This window comes from Electrophorus electricus, chromosome 16, assembly GCF_013358815.1.
Source record: "Electrophorus electricus isolate fEleEle1 chromosome 16, fEleEle1.pri, whole genome shotgun sequence".
In the NCBI taxonomy this organism is placed as follows: domain Eukaryota; kingdom Metazoa; phylum Chordata; class Actinopteri; order Gymnotiformes; family Gymnotidae; genus Electrophorus; species Electrophorus electricus.
Genome location: NC_049550.1, coordinates 14989591 through 15007946, shown reverse-complemented (window position 1 = coordinate 15007946; position 18356 = coordinate 14989591). Strand labels below are relative to the sequence as shown.

General features: G+C 38.7%; 1 protein-coding gene and 1 pseudogene across 1 annotated transcript; both read left to right on the top strand.

Annotated features, from left to right (window-relative positions):
- The first annotated feature begins 2257 nt into the window (after nt 1–2257).
- On the top strand, nt 2258–7629 carry LOC113588435 (cytochrome P450 2J2-like). Its single transcript, XM_035534704.1, has 6 exons — nt 2258–2351; nt 3930–4105; nt 5872–6013; nt 6402–6589; nt 7013–7158; nt 7419–7629. The coding sequence occupies exons 1-6, from the start codon at nt 2258–2260 to the stop codon at nt 7627–7629; spliced, it is 957 nt and encodes a 318-aa protein (XP_035390597.1).
- A 7068-nt stretch (nt 7630–14697) lies between these two features.
- On the top strand, nt 14698–16502 carry LOC113588436 (annotated as a pseudogene).
- The last annotated feature ends 1854 nt before the right edge of the window (nt 16503–18356 follow it).

The window sequence follows — 18356 nt, the reverse complement described above, 5'->3', positions numbered from 1 at the left end:
AGTAATGTTTATCTATAAAGGCCGCATGCACTTTTACAAAATGCTGAGTCACACCAATCTCTCCATGAATTTGTTCTCACTACACTATACACATGCACACCCACATATCCCCCAACAGAAAAAGATGGGTGAAAGAGAGGGATTGAAAGAGACAGAGACAGAGACAGAAAACGATAGAACACACTGCATGTAAAAGGTTTTTTGGCACCTTCTGTGTGTGTGTGTGTGTTTGTGTGTGTGTGTGTACACGCTCGTGTTCTTTTATCGCATTTCAGGTGTACACCTCACATGGTCCAACGGTTGTCATGCCAACTTGGTTTTGCTCACGTGATTGGTTCCATAAAGTTGGCCCATTTGACGAAGGAGGCAAGGTGAGTCTGAATGAGACTCTTGTCCAATCATAGCTTCTCTAACCTGCTCAAAGCCCCTCCTCTCCCCTGCTCTCAGGGTGTTGCAGAGGACTTGCTGTTGTTCTACAGTAGTCTTCGTCTGGGAGGGGGCGTGGTCAGAGTGGATGAGTGTCTCCTGGTCTATCGATATCACAAACTTGCTGCTACACACTCCGTGCTTGAGTAAGTACATGCACACCCACACGGAATTTCAGTCTCTTCAAATGAGAGAATCTATGTTATAAAGAACTTGCAATATACCACCTCTTTAAGCTGGGTCCCTGTACCAAAATCCTAACTCCCATCTTCTTATCTAGCTAGCTGCTTTTTTGTTCAAAATGAGGTTGAATGACAGAGTTGTGCTTCAGGCCTGACTCCACTGCAGCCGGTGTTTATGTCCACTTAGTCACCTGATGGAGGCCTGCTAGTCATTCCCTCCTCTGCCCATTTCACGCGAAAGACTTCACTCTCCATCCCCCCTCCCTGTGAGCCGAGTCAGCTTCTCCTGCGGTGCAGAGGGAGAGAGCGGTAGGAGAGAGAGTTTCGGGAAAGTAGTGGGATGGCAGGGGGATTACCACAGTAAATGTGTGTGTGTGTGTGTGTGTGTGTGTGCGCGCACGTGTGTGTGTGTGTGTGTGTGTGTGTGTGTGTGTGTGTGTGTGTGTGTGTGTGTGTGTGCATTTGTGTGTGTGTGTGTGTGTGTGTGTGTGTGTGTGTGAGAGACAGAGAGAGAGAGAGAGATTATGTGAATGAAATTCTGCTACTCTGCTATTCTGTCTATGTTGAGTACATTTATGCATATTTTAGTATTTTTACATTACAGAAGTTTTTACTTGAGTACACTGTGAATTAAATATAATTTTACATACTAAAACTGAGTTGTTTACCATTTCTCTTGCAACTATGCAGCCGGGACAAGTCACAAGTCACCAATACAGCCTCCCATTACATTACCTGTGTGTGTATGTGTGTGGGTTCTGTATTATGAACAGTACAGTGAAAGGACACTACAAGTTCTTTTTGCCACGTGTTTGATGCTACCATGGTGATACATGATCGACACAGAAATGGAACCCTTACAATGTGCTTCCATGGCATGTGCTTGCTATAGCAGCACACACACACACATACACACACACACACACACAACGACTTCCTCTATACTCTCATTGCTTTGTTAAGGGTCCCAGAAGACATACATGTAAAGTTATTAAAAATGGATTTTAAGCATCAAATGAACGTTACAATAATAGTCAAATCTCATGCGATTGACTCTCAGTTCTGATTTGATATTCAATTTGTTGTGTCCTTTCACCGAGTTAATGCCATGAATGCATTGCTCAGATGAAACAAAAAAGATACCTTGCTTATATTATGAAAAAATAATGTTGTATTCTGAAACTTTCTAACTGAATCTTATGTGGATATAAATTTCATGTATGTGTTTATGCGCATTTTTGTATATTCGCATGAGCAGTTGTGTAAGATGACTGTCAATCTTATCTCTGAGGCCAACCCAAATGGTGGCATTTTAAAAGGTTATCAGACCTAGCATCTTCTTGCCTAATTACACCTTTGTGTACATTGGAGGTGTGCATGAGTGTGTGTGTGTGTGTGTGTGTGTGTGTGTGTGTGTGTGTGAGCCTCTGTTTATGCTCTCTGTTACCTCATACCCAACACATGAACATAAATCTTATTCTCAGTTAATTCTTGTCCTCGGATCATGAAATGCCAAGTTCCTGAATTATAATTTGTACCCTCTCTAGGAGATCTTATGTATAAAGGAACATGTAACAATGAATACAGTCTAAAAAAAAAAAAAGAACTATAAGCATATCTGTTAATGAATGTGGCCAGGGCAAATTAAGATGTTGTCTCCCACACGGATGAAAGATGAACAGGTGGTCGAAGAGGAGAAAGACAGAAAGAGAGACCTTACACGCAAGGTCTGGCAACAGGCAGGTAGAGATGAATAGTGCAATCAGAGCACTATTCAAGCAAGTGTGAAAGAGAGCTATCTAATGAATGAGAAGAAAGAAAACAGAAAGAGAGAGAAAGACTGAGAAAGAACTAGACAGAAAGACAAAGAAAGACTGCCAGAAAAGAGAGGGATTAGTATTTTGCTGGGCTTAAATAAATGCAAAATTTTGTACAGTGGAGCAAGAAATAAATTATTTTATGTTTGTCTATGAAGTTATATTTACATAGCACCTTTCAAGGGATCCAAGGTCACTTTACAATTAACACACACAAGGTCACTTTACAGTCACACACCAGTGAGAAGCAGCAGCCAATTGCACACAGTGTACTCTCAACCAGAAACTTCAGCACCCTGGGGAATGAATCAGGCTGGATGAGGGAGACGACAACACCCAGGACAGATTACCATCCACTACTGTGCATGCAGACACACCAGGGCAATTTATTTGTGATAGCCAGTTTACCTGATATTCATCTTTTTGGACTGTATAACCCAGTATAATGCCACACAGACACAGTGAGAACATGGAAACTCCACCCAGATAGGGACACAAACCAAGCTAACCACCAAGCTACCATGCTGCTTTCATTTATTGGGGGCTATAACCATGTATGAACAACTGAGAAGTATTTTAATAGACTCTTCAAAAGGTCACCAGTAAGTTACAATTATCACTCACTGCTCATAACACTTCCTGTTTCCACAACATGAGTGAACACAACCTGTAGTACATATGCTCTACCCTTAGGCATATCAACCCAATAAACCATCACTAGTACTGAATCGTGAAGGGCCTCATGAAGCCCCACTACAGGAGATGTCACTCAGAAGAAGAGCCCCTTTGTCTGATCCCTCCTCAACTTCTACCCATCACCCACAAGACCACTGACTTATGTTTGTAATGAGTCCCTTCAGAGTAAACACATGTGTCAGATTCACATGCTACTGGGGTTGCCATAATCCCCTTAGCACCATTTTCTCAAAGCACACCCAATGCAATTTAAAAAAAAAAAACAACAAAAAAAACATGTTTTTTTTTTTTTAGCAAATAACATGGTCTACAATTGTTTCATAAATAGGTTATTCCATGAACTCAAAACAGACCTTTATCAGTGGCTCCTCAGTAGCATAGAAAAGAGTATGATCATGAAACTATAAAAAGAAAAGAAGATGGGTTTATTATTACTATAATCTGAGGTGTCACAGATATCCTGGACAACATGGACAGTATCGAGGATATCCTTATTATTTCACGTGCCATACAGCTGCATGCTATTTACACACAGGAAGGACACAATGGGGCCATTTTAAACAGAACACTACCTTGTTGTGCAGAACACCACAGACCAATGGCTACACAGAGTATATGCCTCAGTCAAGAGTGAAGAAAAGCTACTTTCAAATAAGAAATAGATGACTGGAGATAGGAAGCCTGTTGATTTTAATTTTTTTAAAACTTTTTCGTTTTAACTTTTTTTTTTTTTTCATTTTGAGTGATGTAGATAAAGGTGAGGACAAACCTGAGCCTCCCAATGAAGCTCCATCTTGTGTGGATGTAGTCTCCTTCCTGGTTTTCCTGGCAATCCTGGCTCTTCTTCCAGCTCCATCCACTACTGCCCCTGCTGCTACGCCCTCCGCCTCCACCATACCTCCACCAAGTCCATCAGAGACAGCCAGTCTCTTACACTTTGAAGCCAACTGCCATATAAGGCACATGAAGTACACAATGGAATTTGTAGGGGTTTTGTTATTGTTTTAAAAAGAAATTTCTAGAATATAAAACATAAATCCAGGGATTATATTTTAGTTCTACACTGATATATCTAGTATTGTCTGAACTAGTAGAAACATGTAAAACCACACTTGTGAAAACTCGAATCTGGAAGACACTCAGATGACCACGTGACTTGCCAGCCCAAACATGGCTAGCACTTTTTTTTTTTCCTTCTGATGACATTCTCTTGACAAAACCAGAGCTGATTCACGTATGTATCAGGAATGATATGTCTGCTTCTTAAATTTCATGTTGAGCTTCTTTAAGAAACATGCAGGCAGAGCATGCAAAGCTATATCTGTGCACCCCACTATCATCAGTAGAATGGGAAAAAAAGGTATCTTACACCGTCATAAATAGAATGTTTCTATTAAAAATAAACATCATTACTAAAGGACCCCAGCTGAAAAAAAGGAGCCCACTGCCTCCCTTCTGCTTCCTGGCATTTTCTCTGAGCATCTCTCATCTGTTTCACTACTGGAGTGCTCTGCTCCCTCTGCTGTATCTGCTGTATGAGCTGTGGAACCTGGGAGATGCGGCCATCGTTCTTGTTAAGTGAGTGATGTCAAGGGTTTCTGAGTCCAGTGCTCCTCCTACAAAGCTTATCCACACTAGCATGACCTCCAAACTGACCTTTGTTCAGTGACATATCAAAGTTCCCAGGTTTGTCAAGAATAGTAATGCCTCTGTTTGTGTCTTTTATATCAAAAATAGAACACAAATTCTAAACATTTATAGATTTATTATTCACTACAAAGAAGCTAAATTTCATAGCGGGCAACACCATGAGGGTGTCACAGACTGCTCCGCTCCCCACTAGTTACGTGGTTTGGCCCGCGGTGTGCATTAGGAAGTCTTCGTTGTTGTCTTGTTTGTAGCCACACCCTCCTTGTAAGCACACACCTGCACATGGTTTAGCATTGCTTGTCTCTATGTATTTAAACTCCTTATTAACTTGTAATTAACTAAGCATTATTAATATGAAATGAGGAGAAATGTACTAGGATCTATAAGAACAAATGGATCTGTGCATCCCACTTTCAGCCACCAGATGGCAACATTGCTATTTGCTGGTAAGAATCAATGTTGTTCCTAATGCCACTGTGCTGGAAAATGTTTAGCTTAGCAGTATAGAAAAAAGCAGACTGTAGGCAGTTTCACAGGGTCATCCTTGGGGATGAGTCCTTGGCCCTCTCTTTTCTTCATCTCTGTTACCCCTAGATCAGATTGAACTCCATTTCCACCGTCTTGCTGATGATACTCAGCTCTATGTCAGCACGAAATCTGCCACTACACTGCAACCCCCTGTCGTAATATTTTTCTTACAAGACCTCAGGCATTGGATGAAGTGTAACTTTCTGAAACTAAACTAAACTGCCTTCGCACTCAGTTTAGATGGTGTCACTGTAAAACCTTCAGCTGTAGTCCATAACCTAGTTATACTTTTTGATTGTTTCTTTCAAATCTCACATTAGGGCTCTGATCAAAACAATTTTCTTCCATCTCTGCAATATTCCTTGTCTTTGCCCCTTGTTCTGCACAAAAGATACTGAATGTCTGGTCCCTGTTTTCATATTGTCCCACTTGTAGTACTGTATCTCCCTTCTCACTGGTATCCCCAAAAAACAAGACCATTCCCTTTCTTCAGTATCTGAAATACTCAGCTGCTAGAATATGCTCTCACTCTCAAAAAGCAACCTAACAATTATACAGTATACTATTTATAGAGGACAGATGATCTGGAGGCAGGATTTCATGAGCAAGGTTTGTGCTATACTATACTGGATTTGTTTGGGGCAGGGACTGAAGCCACTTCCACCACTCTACTGTGGTCCTTCATATATATGATGAAGTACCCTGAAATCCAAGGTAGGAAACTTCTCATCTTCAGGAAGCTATTGATGCTATAGTTGCTTTTATATTAATCAATAAATAATTATGGTTTTACAAATTCAAAAATTGCAGCAAAGAAAATAGACAGATTACATATCCACTTCATTTTAATATGCAGATATTTTATGAATATAGTGTAGGCATTACTGCATACCAAAATGTTTTTGGATTTGTCATTTTTTATCATAATTAGCAATTTTATTTCAATATAACCATGTTTATGAGATTTTGAGAAACTTTTATACTTCTACCAGTAAATAAATTTCATCCAAATGGTTAAAGATAGCATATTTTCTTGTTCTTAAGAAATTTAAATTTTTTCATAAGATTTCTTATGATGAAGGTTGTTTGTTTGTCTGCTCAGGAAAGGTCCAGGCAGAGATAGACAGAGTGATTGGACCAACACGCCAACCCTGTATGGCTGACAGACCCAATATGCCTTACACTGATGCTGTCATTCATGAGATCCAGAGGATGGGAAATATTGTGCCTCTGAACGTTCCACGGATCACCCATAAAGACACCACACTTGGGGGATATTTTATACCAGAAGTAAACACTACCTCTAGTTTAATTGCCTAAAATAAACATAGTGTAAATATATTACATATGGCAAATAATGTAAATAAGGCTTTGTTCACAATCTTGTTGGGACCTTTCCACTTGAAAGCCCATCAATTACCAGCAAGCTATGCATACACCAAGGCTTTACAAAGAGTGGTCTTTGTGAAGCAGTTAAATAGGGCTGAGGTCACTTGTGGGAGATCAGGTTAATGAGCATTGATTAATTCCCAGCTCATGACATTCCTCTGGTGGTAGACAGCTAGCATTGCTACCCATTAAACCCTAAACATTTCTGTATTTCTGTATTTCTACAATACAATCTTTAATCCAGTATTGTTAGAAGAAGTTATTTATAGTAACTAAAGAAGAGCTATTAAGAAATAAGAAAACATTGGTTGTTATTTCTCTCAGGGTACACAGATCATCCCTAACCTGACATCAGTGCTGTTTGATGAGACCCAGTGGAAATCTCATTCATTTGACCCACAGAACTTTCTCAACCCTCAAGGAGAGTTTGTTAGACCTGATGCTTTTCTTCCCTTTTCAGCAGGCAAGCAGTTCACTGATTATGTAACCATGTTGTATAAAAGAGGTACATTGTTGTACGGATAGTCTGAGACAGACAGACGTGTACAGAAACAAATAATGATAATGTTATGAAAATAAAATATCTTGGTATTAGTACTATTTTGTAGTTGTAGTTCTAAGGAGAACACTTAAAAAAATGAAATAGATGTCAATTTCTCAGTGCTATCTGAGCATCCATAAATCAGTTACATTTGAGCGTCTGTGTTAATTTTCTCCTTACAGGCCAAAGGGTTTGCCCCGGTGAATCAACTGCTCATATGGAGTTGTTTCTTTTCCTCACCTCCCTCCTGCAAGTCTTCACTCTCTCCCCTCCAGCTGGAACCAAACCTAGTCTGGAATTTCAGTTTGGTATAACGTTCAGCCCGAAGCCATTCAACATGACTGCCAGACCCCGGGGACAGTCATCTTTTCAAAGACAGAGAGTGTCAGCGAGTCAGTGAGGTGTGAGATGGGTTTTTCTCTATCTGAGTTTTCTAAGCAGTCTTAATAGATGCATTGTTAAATGCACAATATCCAGCTTTCTAGAATATCTCAATAGCATATTTTACATAGCATTGAGAGTAATGTAATTCTAGTAATTACCTGCTCTAGTTATGGATGCTGCAAAAAGAATAAAAATTCCTAAATTTAATAGGCTTTCATGGACGATAATTTCAGTGCATATTTTTTGCATCATCTGTAGCTCTATGAGCAATCATTTGACACAAAACACTATTAAAATCAATTTTAAGCTACTGAGAATGCTGAATAAAATATGCTTTAATACCTATAATATTTCTCAATTTGAGCCAATGTTCCATGCTGTAAGCATTTTAAATGTTTTCATTAGGTAATTTGGCTTCGCATTCTCTGTAATCCTTTCTCCTATTTGTGTACACTACACTTTTTAAAACTATCTGCATCATGAGAAGATGAAAAACCAAAGAATATTTAAAATGAATATCATTAATGTTGCCAAATATGTGTTACCTTTTACACATGTATTTATATCCATAGGATATAAAATCATATAATCTTATATTTAAATTTTAATGATTTAAGTAGTTTCTTAATCAGTAATCTTATCTATATTCAAGCAAATCTTTCAAATGGTAAAGTGCAAACACATGATCATGAACAACTCTACAGTTTGCCTCACTAATTAAAGCTACAAGGAACTTCAGCCAAAAGGTAGACTATGTAGAGCACAACACAGATAACTGTGTGCAATCTTATCAATATTAATAAAATTCTACACTGACTGAAGTCAAGACAATTTTGATGTATGATGTTGTCACTCAACACTGATGTTGATAGTAACATGCAGTAAAAAGGCTGTCCTTAGGATTTCATTATTACACAGAATGTGTTGTTCATTCAACAAAAGCATATATGAGAATAACATGTACTAGTCCTTCGCAGGTGTCGGATAAGTCCTGAAAGCAGATTAACTATTCTTCCTGTTAAGCGGGTTTTGTTGACTATTTTATTCGTTATGCCAACAAATGTTCCACAAGTCACAAATATACAAATTAATTTAAAATGAACATTCTTTGGAAAACTAAAGTAATCAGTCTATGTTGCACTCAATGGGATTTTCATTTGTATTTATTATTAAGATAGCAGCAAATTCCATAAATAATTTTTGCCTGTTTTGAAGTTAACGGAGATAATGGGTTGTAATGTTTAGCAGGTTAAGCATGTTTGTTAGAATTCCATGTAATGCAATTCCCGTTTCTGTAAACAGTCTATCCTTTAATCACTAGTACTACAACTTTATTCACTCTCATGCCATGCTGTCCTATGCTGGATATTTTTTATACAGGTGCAAGGCTATGTCAAATGGTCTGGAGTTCATAATAGACAAACATGATTGTCTCATTCTAGACACTAGATCATGTCTGAATATGTTGCACCTGCTATGTCATTTATATATTTCCACTTAATCATCTGCTTTGCCATCTATATATTTTCACGTATCTCTGAATATAGTGTGCATGCTGACTCTGTGTCACTCATTCGTGCCCCAGGGCCCAAGGTTTATTCCCTGTTTTATTCTACCTGAGCACTGCACCTCACTCCTGTCCATCATCTACATTTATCACATCCACCTGTTGCTCAATCCCTGCCCTGATTTTCTATGTACTTTTTTTTCTACATAACAACCTAGAACTAGATTTTCAACAGCTATCACATAAACATAAACAAGTAGGATTCATACTGATTTAACTTTTTGTTGTTTTTTTAACTGATTTAACTTTTTGTAACATCACAAATACATTAAATGATTTACTGAGGAGGTGCTTTGGTTTTTCTCGTTGGATTGTTCTCTGGTTGGATAAAGTAGGTTCTGAGTTTATTTACTTTTGCCTTAGATTCTGTGAAATTCATGGCTTATTGTCTGAACCTAGTTGTTAGTTGCTTGTTAGCTGTAATTACTCAGTACAGGAGTAGTTTCGGCCTGGCCTTAGGTGAATTGAGGGGCAGGCTCAGCACTTATTGAACTGACGACTCCACTACAGATAGATATGACGACTCCACTACAGATAGATATGTCTGTAGCGGTAATCAACATCTGGGAAGACTTTGTTTTTGCTCTCAATCAGTTCATCTACATCTCAATTACTGGACTTCATGAACTCATCTTCTAATATTATCTCATCATAGTATCTTTTCATATTATCTCAATCTTTAATCTCATACATCCACAAATCAAGCATCTGAAATTTGTCTCTCAATTCCTGTCCACATATCCTGCAGATCTCTTCGACGCTATCACCAAAGACGTCGCAATCTCAGCAATCTCACTTACTCGCAATGTACAGCACCATCACATATCGTGGTGGTAGGAGGGCTCTGGAACTGCCAATCTGCTGTCCAGAAGGCTGACTTCATCTCAGCATTAGCATCCCTCCACTTCCTACACTTCCTGGCTCTAACAGAAAATGGATCACCCATGAGAACTCGGTGACTCTGGCTGCCCTGTCCTCTGCCTTTTCATTTACCCATTCTCTGAGGTGACTCAGCAGGGGTTGTGGCACAGGTTTACTATTGTCTTGAGAGTGGTGTTTCACTCCACTTTCTTTCTTTACTCTTTCCATCCCCTCTTTTGAATTCCATGCCATTGCAGTTTCTTTCCCCACCAAACTTATTATCATTGTTATTTACTACCCTCCAGGTTCCCTAGATCACTTCATTGATGAGCTCGACATCCTCCTGAGTCAAATCCACTCATTCTCCTTGGAGACTTCAACCTTCCATCAGACAAGCTGCATTCCTCCTGCATCCTTCTGCTGTTGATAGCATTGGACCTCACCCTCAATCACTCTCCTCTGACTCACAAAGCAGGCAATGTTCTAGACCTGATCTTCACCTACACCACTACATCGGACATCGCAGTCAGCACTCCACCTCTCGGACCATCACTTTTTATCCTTCTCTCTCTCCCTTCCTTCTCTTTCCATCCAGTCCTCCCCAATGTGTTCCTCCTCCTTCTGTTGCAATCTGTACAGTATAACCCCCTCTTCCTTTACTTCTACTATTTTGTCTTCTCTCTCTTTGGATACCTTTCCAAGTTCTCACTGGAAATAATATCCACAAAGTCATCCTACTAAAGAATTTATCAGCATCTGATCCTTTTCAGTATTGAATCATCAGCATCTGATCCTCTTCAGTATTTTTTCTTCTCCCCTCCCCCTCCTTCCTCATCTCTTACTCCTGAGGATTTCATCACCTTCTTTGAGGAGAAGTTTGCAGTAATCTGCCAGTCCTTTTCCTCTGTTCCCACTCCTCCAACCAATGTGCATTCCCAAACATCCAACTCTCTGACTTCTTTTTCTCCTCTCTCCTTAGATGAAATTCTTCAACTCCTGACTTCCAGCAATCCGACTACATGTCCGCTGGATCCAATTCCTTCCACTCTGTTCCAGATAATCACAAGAGATCTGTTTCCTTTCATCTGTCATCATCAACAACTCCCTATCTTCTGGATATGTGCCAACTGCATTCAAAACTGCCAGGGTGGTGTCCTCAAGAAGGCCACACTTGACAGCTCCAGCATTACCAACTGCAGACCGGTATCACTTCTCTCTTTCCTCTCAAAAGCCCTTGAATGAGTAGTTTATAATCAATTGTCTCTTTTCCTCACCCAGAATCAGCTGCATGATCCCAATCAGTCTGGCTACAAACCAGCACATTCTACAGAAACAGCCCTCATAGCAGTGATGGAAAAAACGTCCTGCTGCTAAAGCTGCCAAACAGTCATCTGTTTTGATTCTTCTAGACCTTTCAGCAGCCTTTGACACAGTGAACAACAACATTCTTCTTTCTGTTTTTTCCAGGTTTGGTGTGACTGACTCTGTTTGGAGAAGATTTCAGTCCTATCTGAAGGGATGGTCCTATCAGGTGACATGGAGAGGATCCACATCCAAACTGTGTAGACTCTCCATTGGTGTTCCACAAGGCTCAGTATTAGGCCCCCTTCTCTTCTCTTTGTATATGTATTCTCTTGGTGATGTAATATCTTCTCATGGTTTTTCCTACCATTGCTATGCTGATGACACTCAATTATTTCTTTCTTTTCCACCCTCTGACATGCAGGTTCCGAGATGTATCTCACCATGCTTGACTGACATTGTGTCATGGATGACAGCCCACCACTTGAAGCTCAACCCCAGTAAAACAGAGCTTCTGTTCATCCCAGGTACTCCCAGCCCTTACCATGACTTCAGTTTCCTTCGAGAACTCCCTGGTATCACCATCTGAAGCTACCTGTAGTCTGGGCAGAGCTTTGGACAACCAGCTGTCATTCTCAACTCATGTTTCTAATCTAACCTGGTCTTGCAGATTCCTCCTTTGTAACATATGAAGGATTCGACCCTTTCGCATACAGGAAGCTACCCAGGTGCTTGTGCAGTCTCTTGTGATTTTAAAGCTAGACTACTGCAACTCACTACTTGCTGGTCTTCCTCTAAGAGCCATCAAACCTCTACAACTTGTACAGAATGGAGCAGCATGACTGGTCTTCAATTTTCCAAAGTTTACACATGTTACTCCACTGCTGCGCTCCCTTCATTGGCTCCCAGAGGCTGCAAGCATCAGATTTAAAACCTCGATGCTTGCCTACAAAGCCACAAATGGACCAGCCCCTTCATACATGAGGTCAGTGGTCAAAGCCCGATCTGTACCTTGAGTACTTCGAATCTCAAGTATGGTTTGGCTTGAAATACCTTGCTTCAGCACTCATGGATGATAAGCATCAAGATTATTTTCTGTCCTGGCTCCAAGATGGTGGAATGAACTCCCACTTGCTGTCTCGACAGCAGAGTCCCTTGCAGTCTTCAAATGCAGACTGAAGACCCATCTGTTTGCGGAATATTTAAAGGACAACTGACACTGCTCCCATATTGACTGACTAATTTAGTATTTATTGTAGGGTATTGTTTATGTTGTTTAACAAACTCTAGCACTTATTGTTTATTGCACTTATCATTGTTTAAGATAGACCTTATGTATTTTGTACTTCTAGATATCAGCAATGATTCCTGTATTCTAGTTCACTGGTATGTTGGACTCTACCTTACTGTACTGTACTAGGATATGACAAAGCACTTTTGTAAGTCGCTCTGGATAAGAGCATCTGCTAAATGCTGTAAATGTAAATGTAAATGATTTCATCAGAGTTCCTAAGCAAGCCATATCCCATGTCTTTACTGAATAGTAATGTGATATTATTATATCGGTTCAGACAGACTCAGCAACAAGGCTAGGCAAAGGGGAAGAATGTAATACAGACATTATGGACTGGATGACCAGAAACCAGATAAAACAGAAGCAGAATGTTAGGTTCTAATCTGCTCAAAATAAGGTTCCTGATTTTACTGTAGTTCTTGAAATAAAGTTCTAGTAAAACTAAAAGGTGCTGTTACTTTGTTGACTCACTGGTCTATTATTTGAGCATCATGTAAGTAATATTTCTATAACTGAAGGTTATTATTTAAAAACATATCCAGAATAAGGTAATGCTATAAGATCATTTTATGATAATGCTAATTGTTAATGAGAGTGAATAAAGTTGCTAACATGTTCCTGGCTGTCTGCTTGCTGACAAGCAAATTATACCCTGCTGCTATGGAAACATGCAAAATGTCCCTTGATTTGCCTTTAACTTGCAGAGATACCATCTATATGTTATTTACTTTAACATTTTCAGAGGTTCAATGGAAATAAAATAAAACAAGGTTTCTGTTCTAAGCATTTTATTATAACACATATACAGTGTTTTACGGATTGCAATATATGCTATTTATCTACATATAAATGGTTAGGTATAAGCATGACTCTTAAAACCATGCCTGGTGAAGGCTAACAGCAAACCTATGCATGTAGTTTTGGCTTTTTCAGGAAGGACTGATATCAGGATATGTTATTAGTTGTCATATGCTATCTCCATATAAAAAGTAGATTTATTTTTGCTTTAAATACAACATACAATGCATTTGTACAGAGGAAATTACAGAAGTGTTTAGTCCGGAACTGAGAATAGATTAGTAGGTTAGTATCAATCTTATCTCTGGAGTTCTAACAGTCACCTTAGCTACCAATCATACCTGTTCCGCATCAACACCATATTATTTAAGTTTACCTGAATCATTGTGAAGTATTGCCAACACTCTCAGTGTGTATACCAAGCCTTTGTTTAATACTTTTTGACTTTTGCCTTTGGATCTAGCACTCTCTCCTACTGGTTGTGATCTCTGCTTTGCCCTTTGGTACTGTCTGTCTGTGTCTATTTTTTGTGTTTACATAAAGATTGGGTTTGACATAAAATGTTGCTAATCCCTAAAACCCCATGAGGAACAAGTTATAATGTTTGTGAGCTTGGGGCAAACCACAGGTGTGGAGTAAATCGCCTCTTAGAGGAAGTACAGAAAGTCAGTGTCCAGCATAGGATATGAAGCCATGACTAATGCCAGTAAGGACAGAATAAAAAGGACTGATAACAAACAGAAGAGAATAACAGTTCATAGATTAATTATCTAAACAAGGAAACCAAAAAGAAATACAGTAATGTTTTATATACATGATGATAAACAGAAGTAAATCAAAACACGAAGGAGACTAAAAGTTAACATTCTTAACATTAGTAAAAAAGGGAGTTTTTGCTTGAACACAGATTAAACATAAACAGACATAGCCAAAATAAATGAGGAAGACAAAAATACTAACCAGGCAATGACACACGAAGGGAATCCATATTTAGATAAGCAAATGGAGAACACCGAAACATAATAAGTGCAACCAAAAGAGAAACATAGTGAGAGACCAAGAAAAATACTAAGGATCTGGGGCATGGAAAGAAACCATAAGATGCCAAGGGAGAACCTAAGAGAATGACCAGCAAAGACAGGAGCCACACATGGGGTTTAAATAAGAAGGCTAATTAGACAAAAGTAGGAACAGCTGGAAATAATTAAGGGCAGAGAACAAACCAAATGAGAATGAGAAAACACAAAAGTAAACCAGTTACCATGGAGACAGGGGAAGCTCAGAGATGGGAGTGTGACACAAGTGCAATAGAGTAAAGTTGCAAGGACATAGAATTGTATATAGAATGTTACTGTCAGAAAAACACAGTTCAAGTTGTGTTTTGGTCTTCCCAGTTTATGAAGTGAGGTGAAAAACAGGCGATGTGAAGAGAAACATGACATCAGCTCCTTCAGGTATGCTAACCACTTAGAACACTTAGAACCTAACAAAGGGAAATGCACAAAAGGTATAACATGTTGAACAAGACACTAATAGTGAACAAAAAGTTGGTAAAACTGTATTAGATATAATCTTGAATATGGTCATATAATAGGGAGAGGAAGAAGAAATAGCTTGGAGACTCCTTCTGTCAGTAAGTATGAATCTATCTATCTATCTATCTATCTATCTATCTATCTATCTATCTATCTATCTATCTATCTATCTATCTATCTATCTAGCTATCTATCTATCTATCTATCTATCTATCTATCTATGATTCAAATTGTAGTGCAGAACAAAAGGTTTCCAGAGAAACGGGACAGTTTGGAAAGAGTTCCTTCATCAGTGTAACAGTCCCTTCCTCGTCTCCTCCCCCTAAGCCCATGTAACCTCTCGGCATGTGGCCTTTGTGATTATATCGTCTTAGCTGTGGCTATGTGTGGATCCGTATGTGTGGTTGTGTGTGTTCCCTCATTACCACACCTCCATCTTTTTAATTACTTATCGGTTTCACCTGTAACTTGTCACAGCCCTTGTTAAGGTGTGTATTTATGCCCCTGTGTTGTCAGTAGTGTGTGTTGGTGTTTGACCCTATGTATTTCACACACTGTACTTTGTCACAAGCATCACCAGGTTCTTTGTTTGCAATGTCATTTTAGTCTAGTGTATTTTGTCCTTGTTCTTATGTTTTTTTTAATTTCTATTTTAATAAAAGACAACTGCCAATCACAGAGACTTGCCTCGGTATTCTGCTTCCTTGTGTCAATGTTACCATCAGCTATGCAAGGAAAGATTCTCTGGAAACCTTGTGTTCAAGTTCTGATTGTATCTGCCATTAGACCTTTTACCTTCATTGCAGAATTTGAGGAACTAAGAATTGTTCTGCTTGGTATCACTGGTGTTGGAAAGAATGCAATATTAAGAATAAAGTCTAAATCTCTTAGTTTTGATTGAATTGTTATCTGTTTTGGTTTGTTTTTTGTTTGTTTTTGTACCTTATTTGCAGAACTTGAGAGTCTGAAAATTGTTTTGGTTGGTAACACTGGTGTTGGAAAAAGTGGAACAGGAAATGTAATATAGGAACAGAGTTTTTCAAAGAAACTGAGACCAGAGTGTGTGAGATACAGAGAAGGAGAGTGGAGGGCAGGAACATCTCAGTGATCGACACTCCTGGAATCAACAACACATCTCTTCTCCTGGACCTCATGTGTTCCTGCTGGTGGTCAGACTGGGGAGATTCACAGAGGAGAGGAACACTGTGACGTGGATTCAGGAAAACTTTGGAGAAGAAGCTCTGAAGTTAACAATAGTTCTATTCTCAGGAAAAGAAATAATGACAAAAAGTCAATTGAATACATATTTTCAGGGTAATAGGATTCAAGAATTTATCTATTCATGTGGTAAATATGGTGTAATAAACAGTAAATGGGAGGATAAAACTGCACAGATCAAAAAACCACTGGAGAAGATTGAAAGTGTGATCCAACAGAATCACACTGATGAGATGTACCAGAAGGCCCAGAGAAAGTTCCAAGAAAATGAAAGAGGAGACCGAAGAGAAAGAGAAGAAAGAGAAAAGAGAATGGAAGAAAGTGAGAAAGGAGAAAAAGAGAGGAAAGAGAGAGGGAGGAAAGAGAAAGGGAAGAAAGAGAGAGAAGTGAAAGAAAAAAGATTGAAAAGAGAAAGAAGAAATGGAAGAAAAGAGAAAGGGAAGAGAGAGAGAAAAGAGAAAGGGAAGAAAAAGTAGAAAGAGAATGAAGTGAAAGAGAGAGAAGACAAAAGAGAAGAAAGAGGAAAGAGAAAGAGTGGAAAGAAAAAAAAGAAAGAGGAAAGAGAAAGACATAAGAGGGAGAGAGAAGAGAAAGAGAAGAAAGAGAAGAAAAGAGAAAGAGAGGAAAGAGAAAGGGAAGAGAGAGAAGAGAAAAGAGAAGAAAGAGAGGAAGAAGAAAGAGAAAAGAGAAAGGGAAGAGAGAGAGAAAAGAGAAAGGGAAGAAAAAGTAGAAAGAGAATGAAGTGAAAGAGAGAGAAGACAAAAGAGAAGAAAGAGGAAAGAGAAAGAGTGGAAAGAAAAAAAAGAAAGAGGAAAGAGAAAGACATAAGAGGGAGAGAGAAGAGAAAGAGAAGAAAGAGAAGAAAAGAGAAAGAGAAGAAAGAGAGGAAAGAGAAAGGGAAGAGAGAGAAGAGAAAAGAGAAGAAAGAGAGGAAGAAGAAAGAGAAAAGAGAAAGGAAAGAGAGGAAAAGAAAAGAGAAGAAACAGGAAAGCAAAAGAGAGAAAAGAGAGAAGAAAGAGAGAAAAGAGAAGAGGGAGAGAAAACAGAGGAAAAATAAAGGGAAGAAAGAGTGGAAATAAAGAGTAGCATGAGAATGAAGAGAAAGAGAGGAGATTACAAGAAGAAAGGGAAAGAAGTAAAAAGAGAAGAAAGAAAGTGAAGAAAGAAAATCGATGGGAGAGAGAAGAAATGGAGGAGAATGGGGAGAAAGAAAAGAGAAATAGCAATTGCTATGCTATAATGAAAAAAAATAAGATGGCCTTTTTTATGTGACCAGTCATGAAGATAATAATCAAGTTCATTATATTTTTGTGACTTAGTTTGAGATCCTTGTGATTTCTTGATGCATTTCACCATGTATCATGCAATAACAGTTATTTAAAATATGAGCTGGATGTCTATGTATTTGCACTGTGGAACAATGATGTTCCATTATGATATCCTGGACTTCAACTGTGCTGTTGCCAGCTTTGAGACAAAAACGCCATCTTTTAGAAGATTGCTGTTCTCGTTAACAACAGATGGTGTAATCCAGGGCATATTATTGTCAAGGGAAGAATCTGCAGCCGAGACACTGGAGGTTTAGTGGTCCCTATTATTTCCCAAAGAAATTCTCACATGCAATAATGATTGCAGTTTATGTTGCACCAACCACAACCGCAGTGAGTGACATCATCCATGCAGTTATAGCAGACCTCAAAACCTCAAAGCTAGAGAGCATGAAATATCATTAAAAACATTTGTTAATGTTCAGATTATAATGAACTAATGATTCATTCATGTTTGTATGTATGAACATACATATGAGTTAATAATATAGAAAAGAGTATCTGTATTCGTAATATAAACCTTATTATTCCTCATTTCTTACTTGTAATGATATCCTCAATGAATCCTCAGTCTGATCTCACTTTTGATCTCAGCCTCTACTCAGAAATATGTTGAACCAATTTTTGATCATCTATATTGACAATATCTCAATTGATTTCAGTATCATGGAAGTACACGTCAATTCTTCAGATGTTTATAGGAGAACTGCAAATAACACGAGACAGTAAAAGAGGTGGTTTCCTGGCTTTGCACATTTCCACTAATGGTTCATCTGTGGATTCAGCATTGTAGCAGCACCACACTCACCTCACTCATTAGGGGTGAACATTCAAACCCTG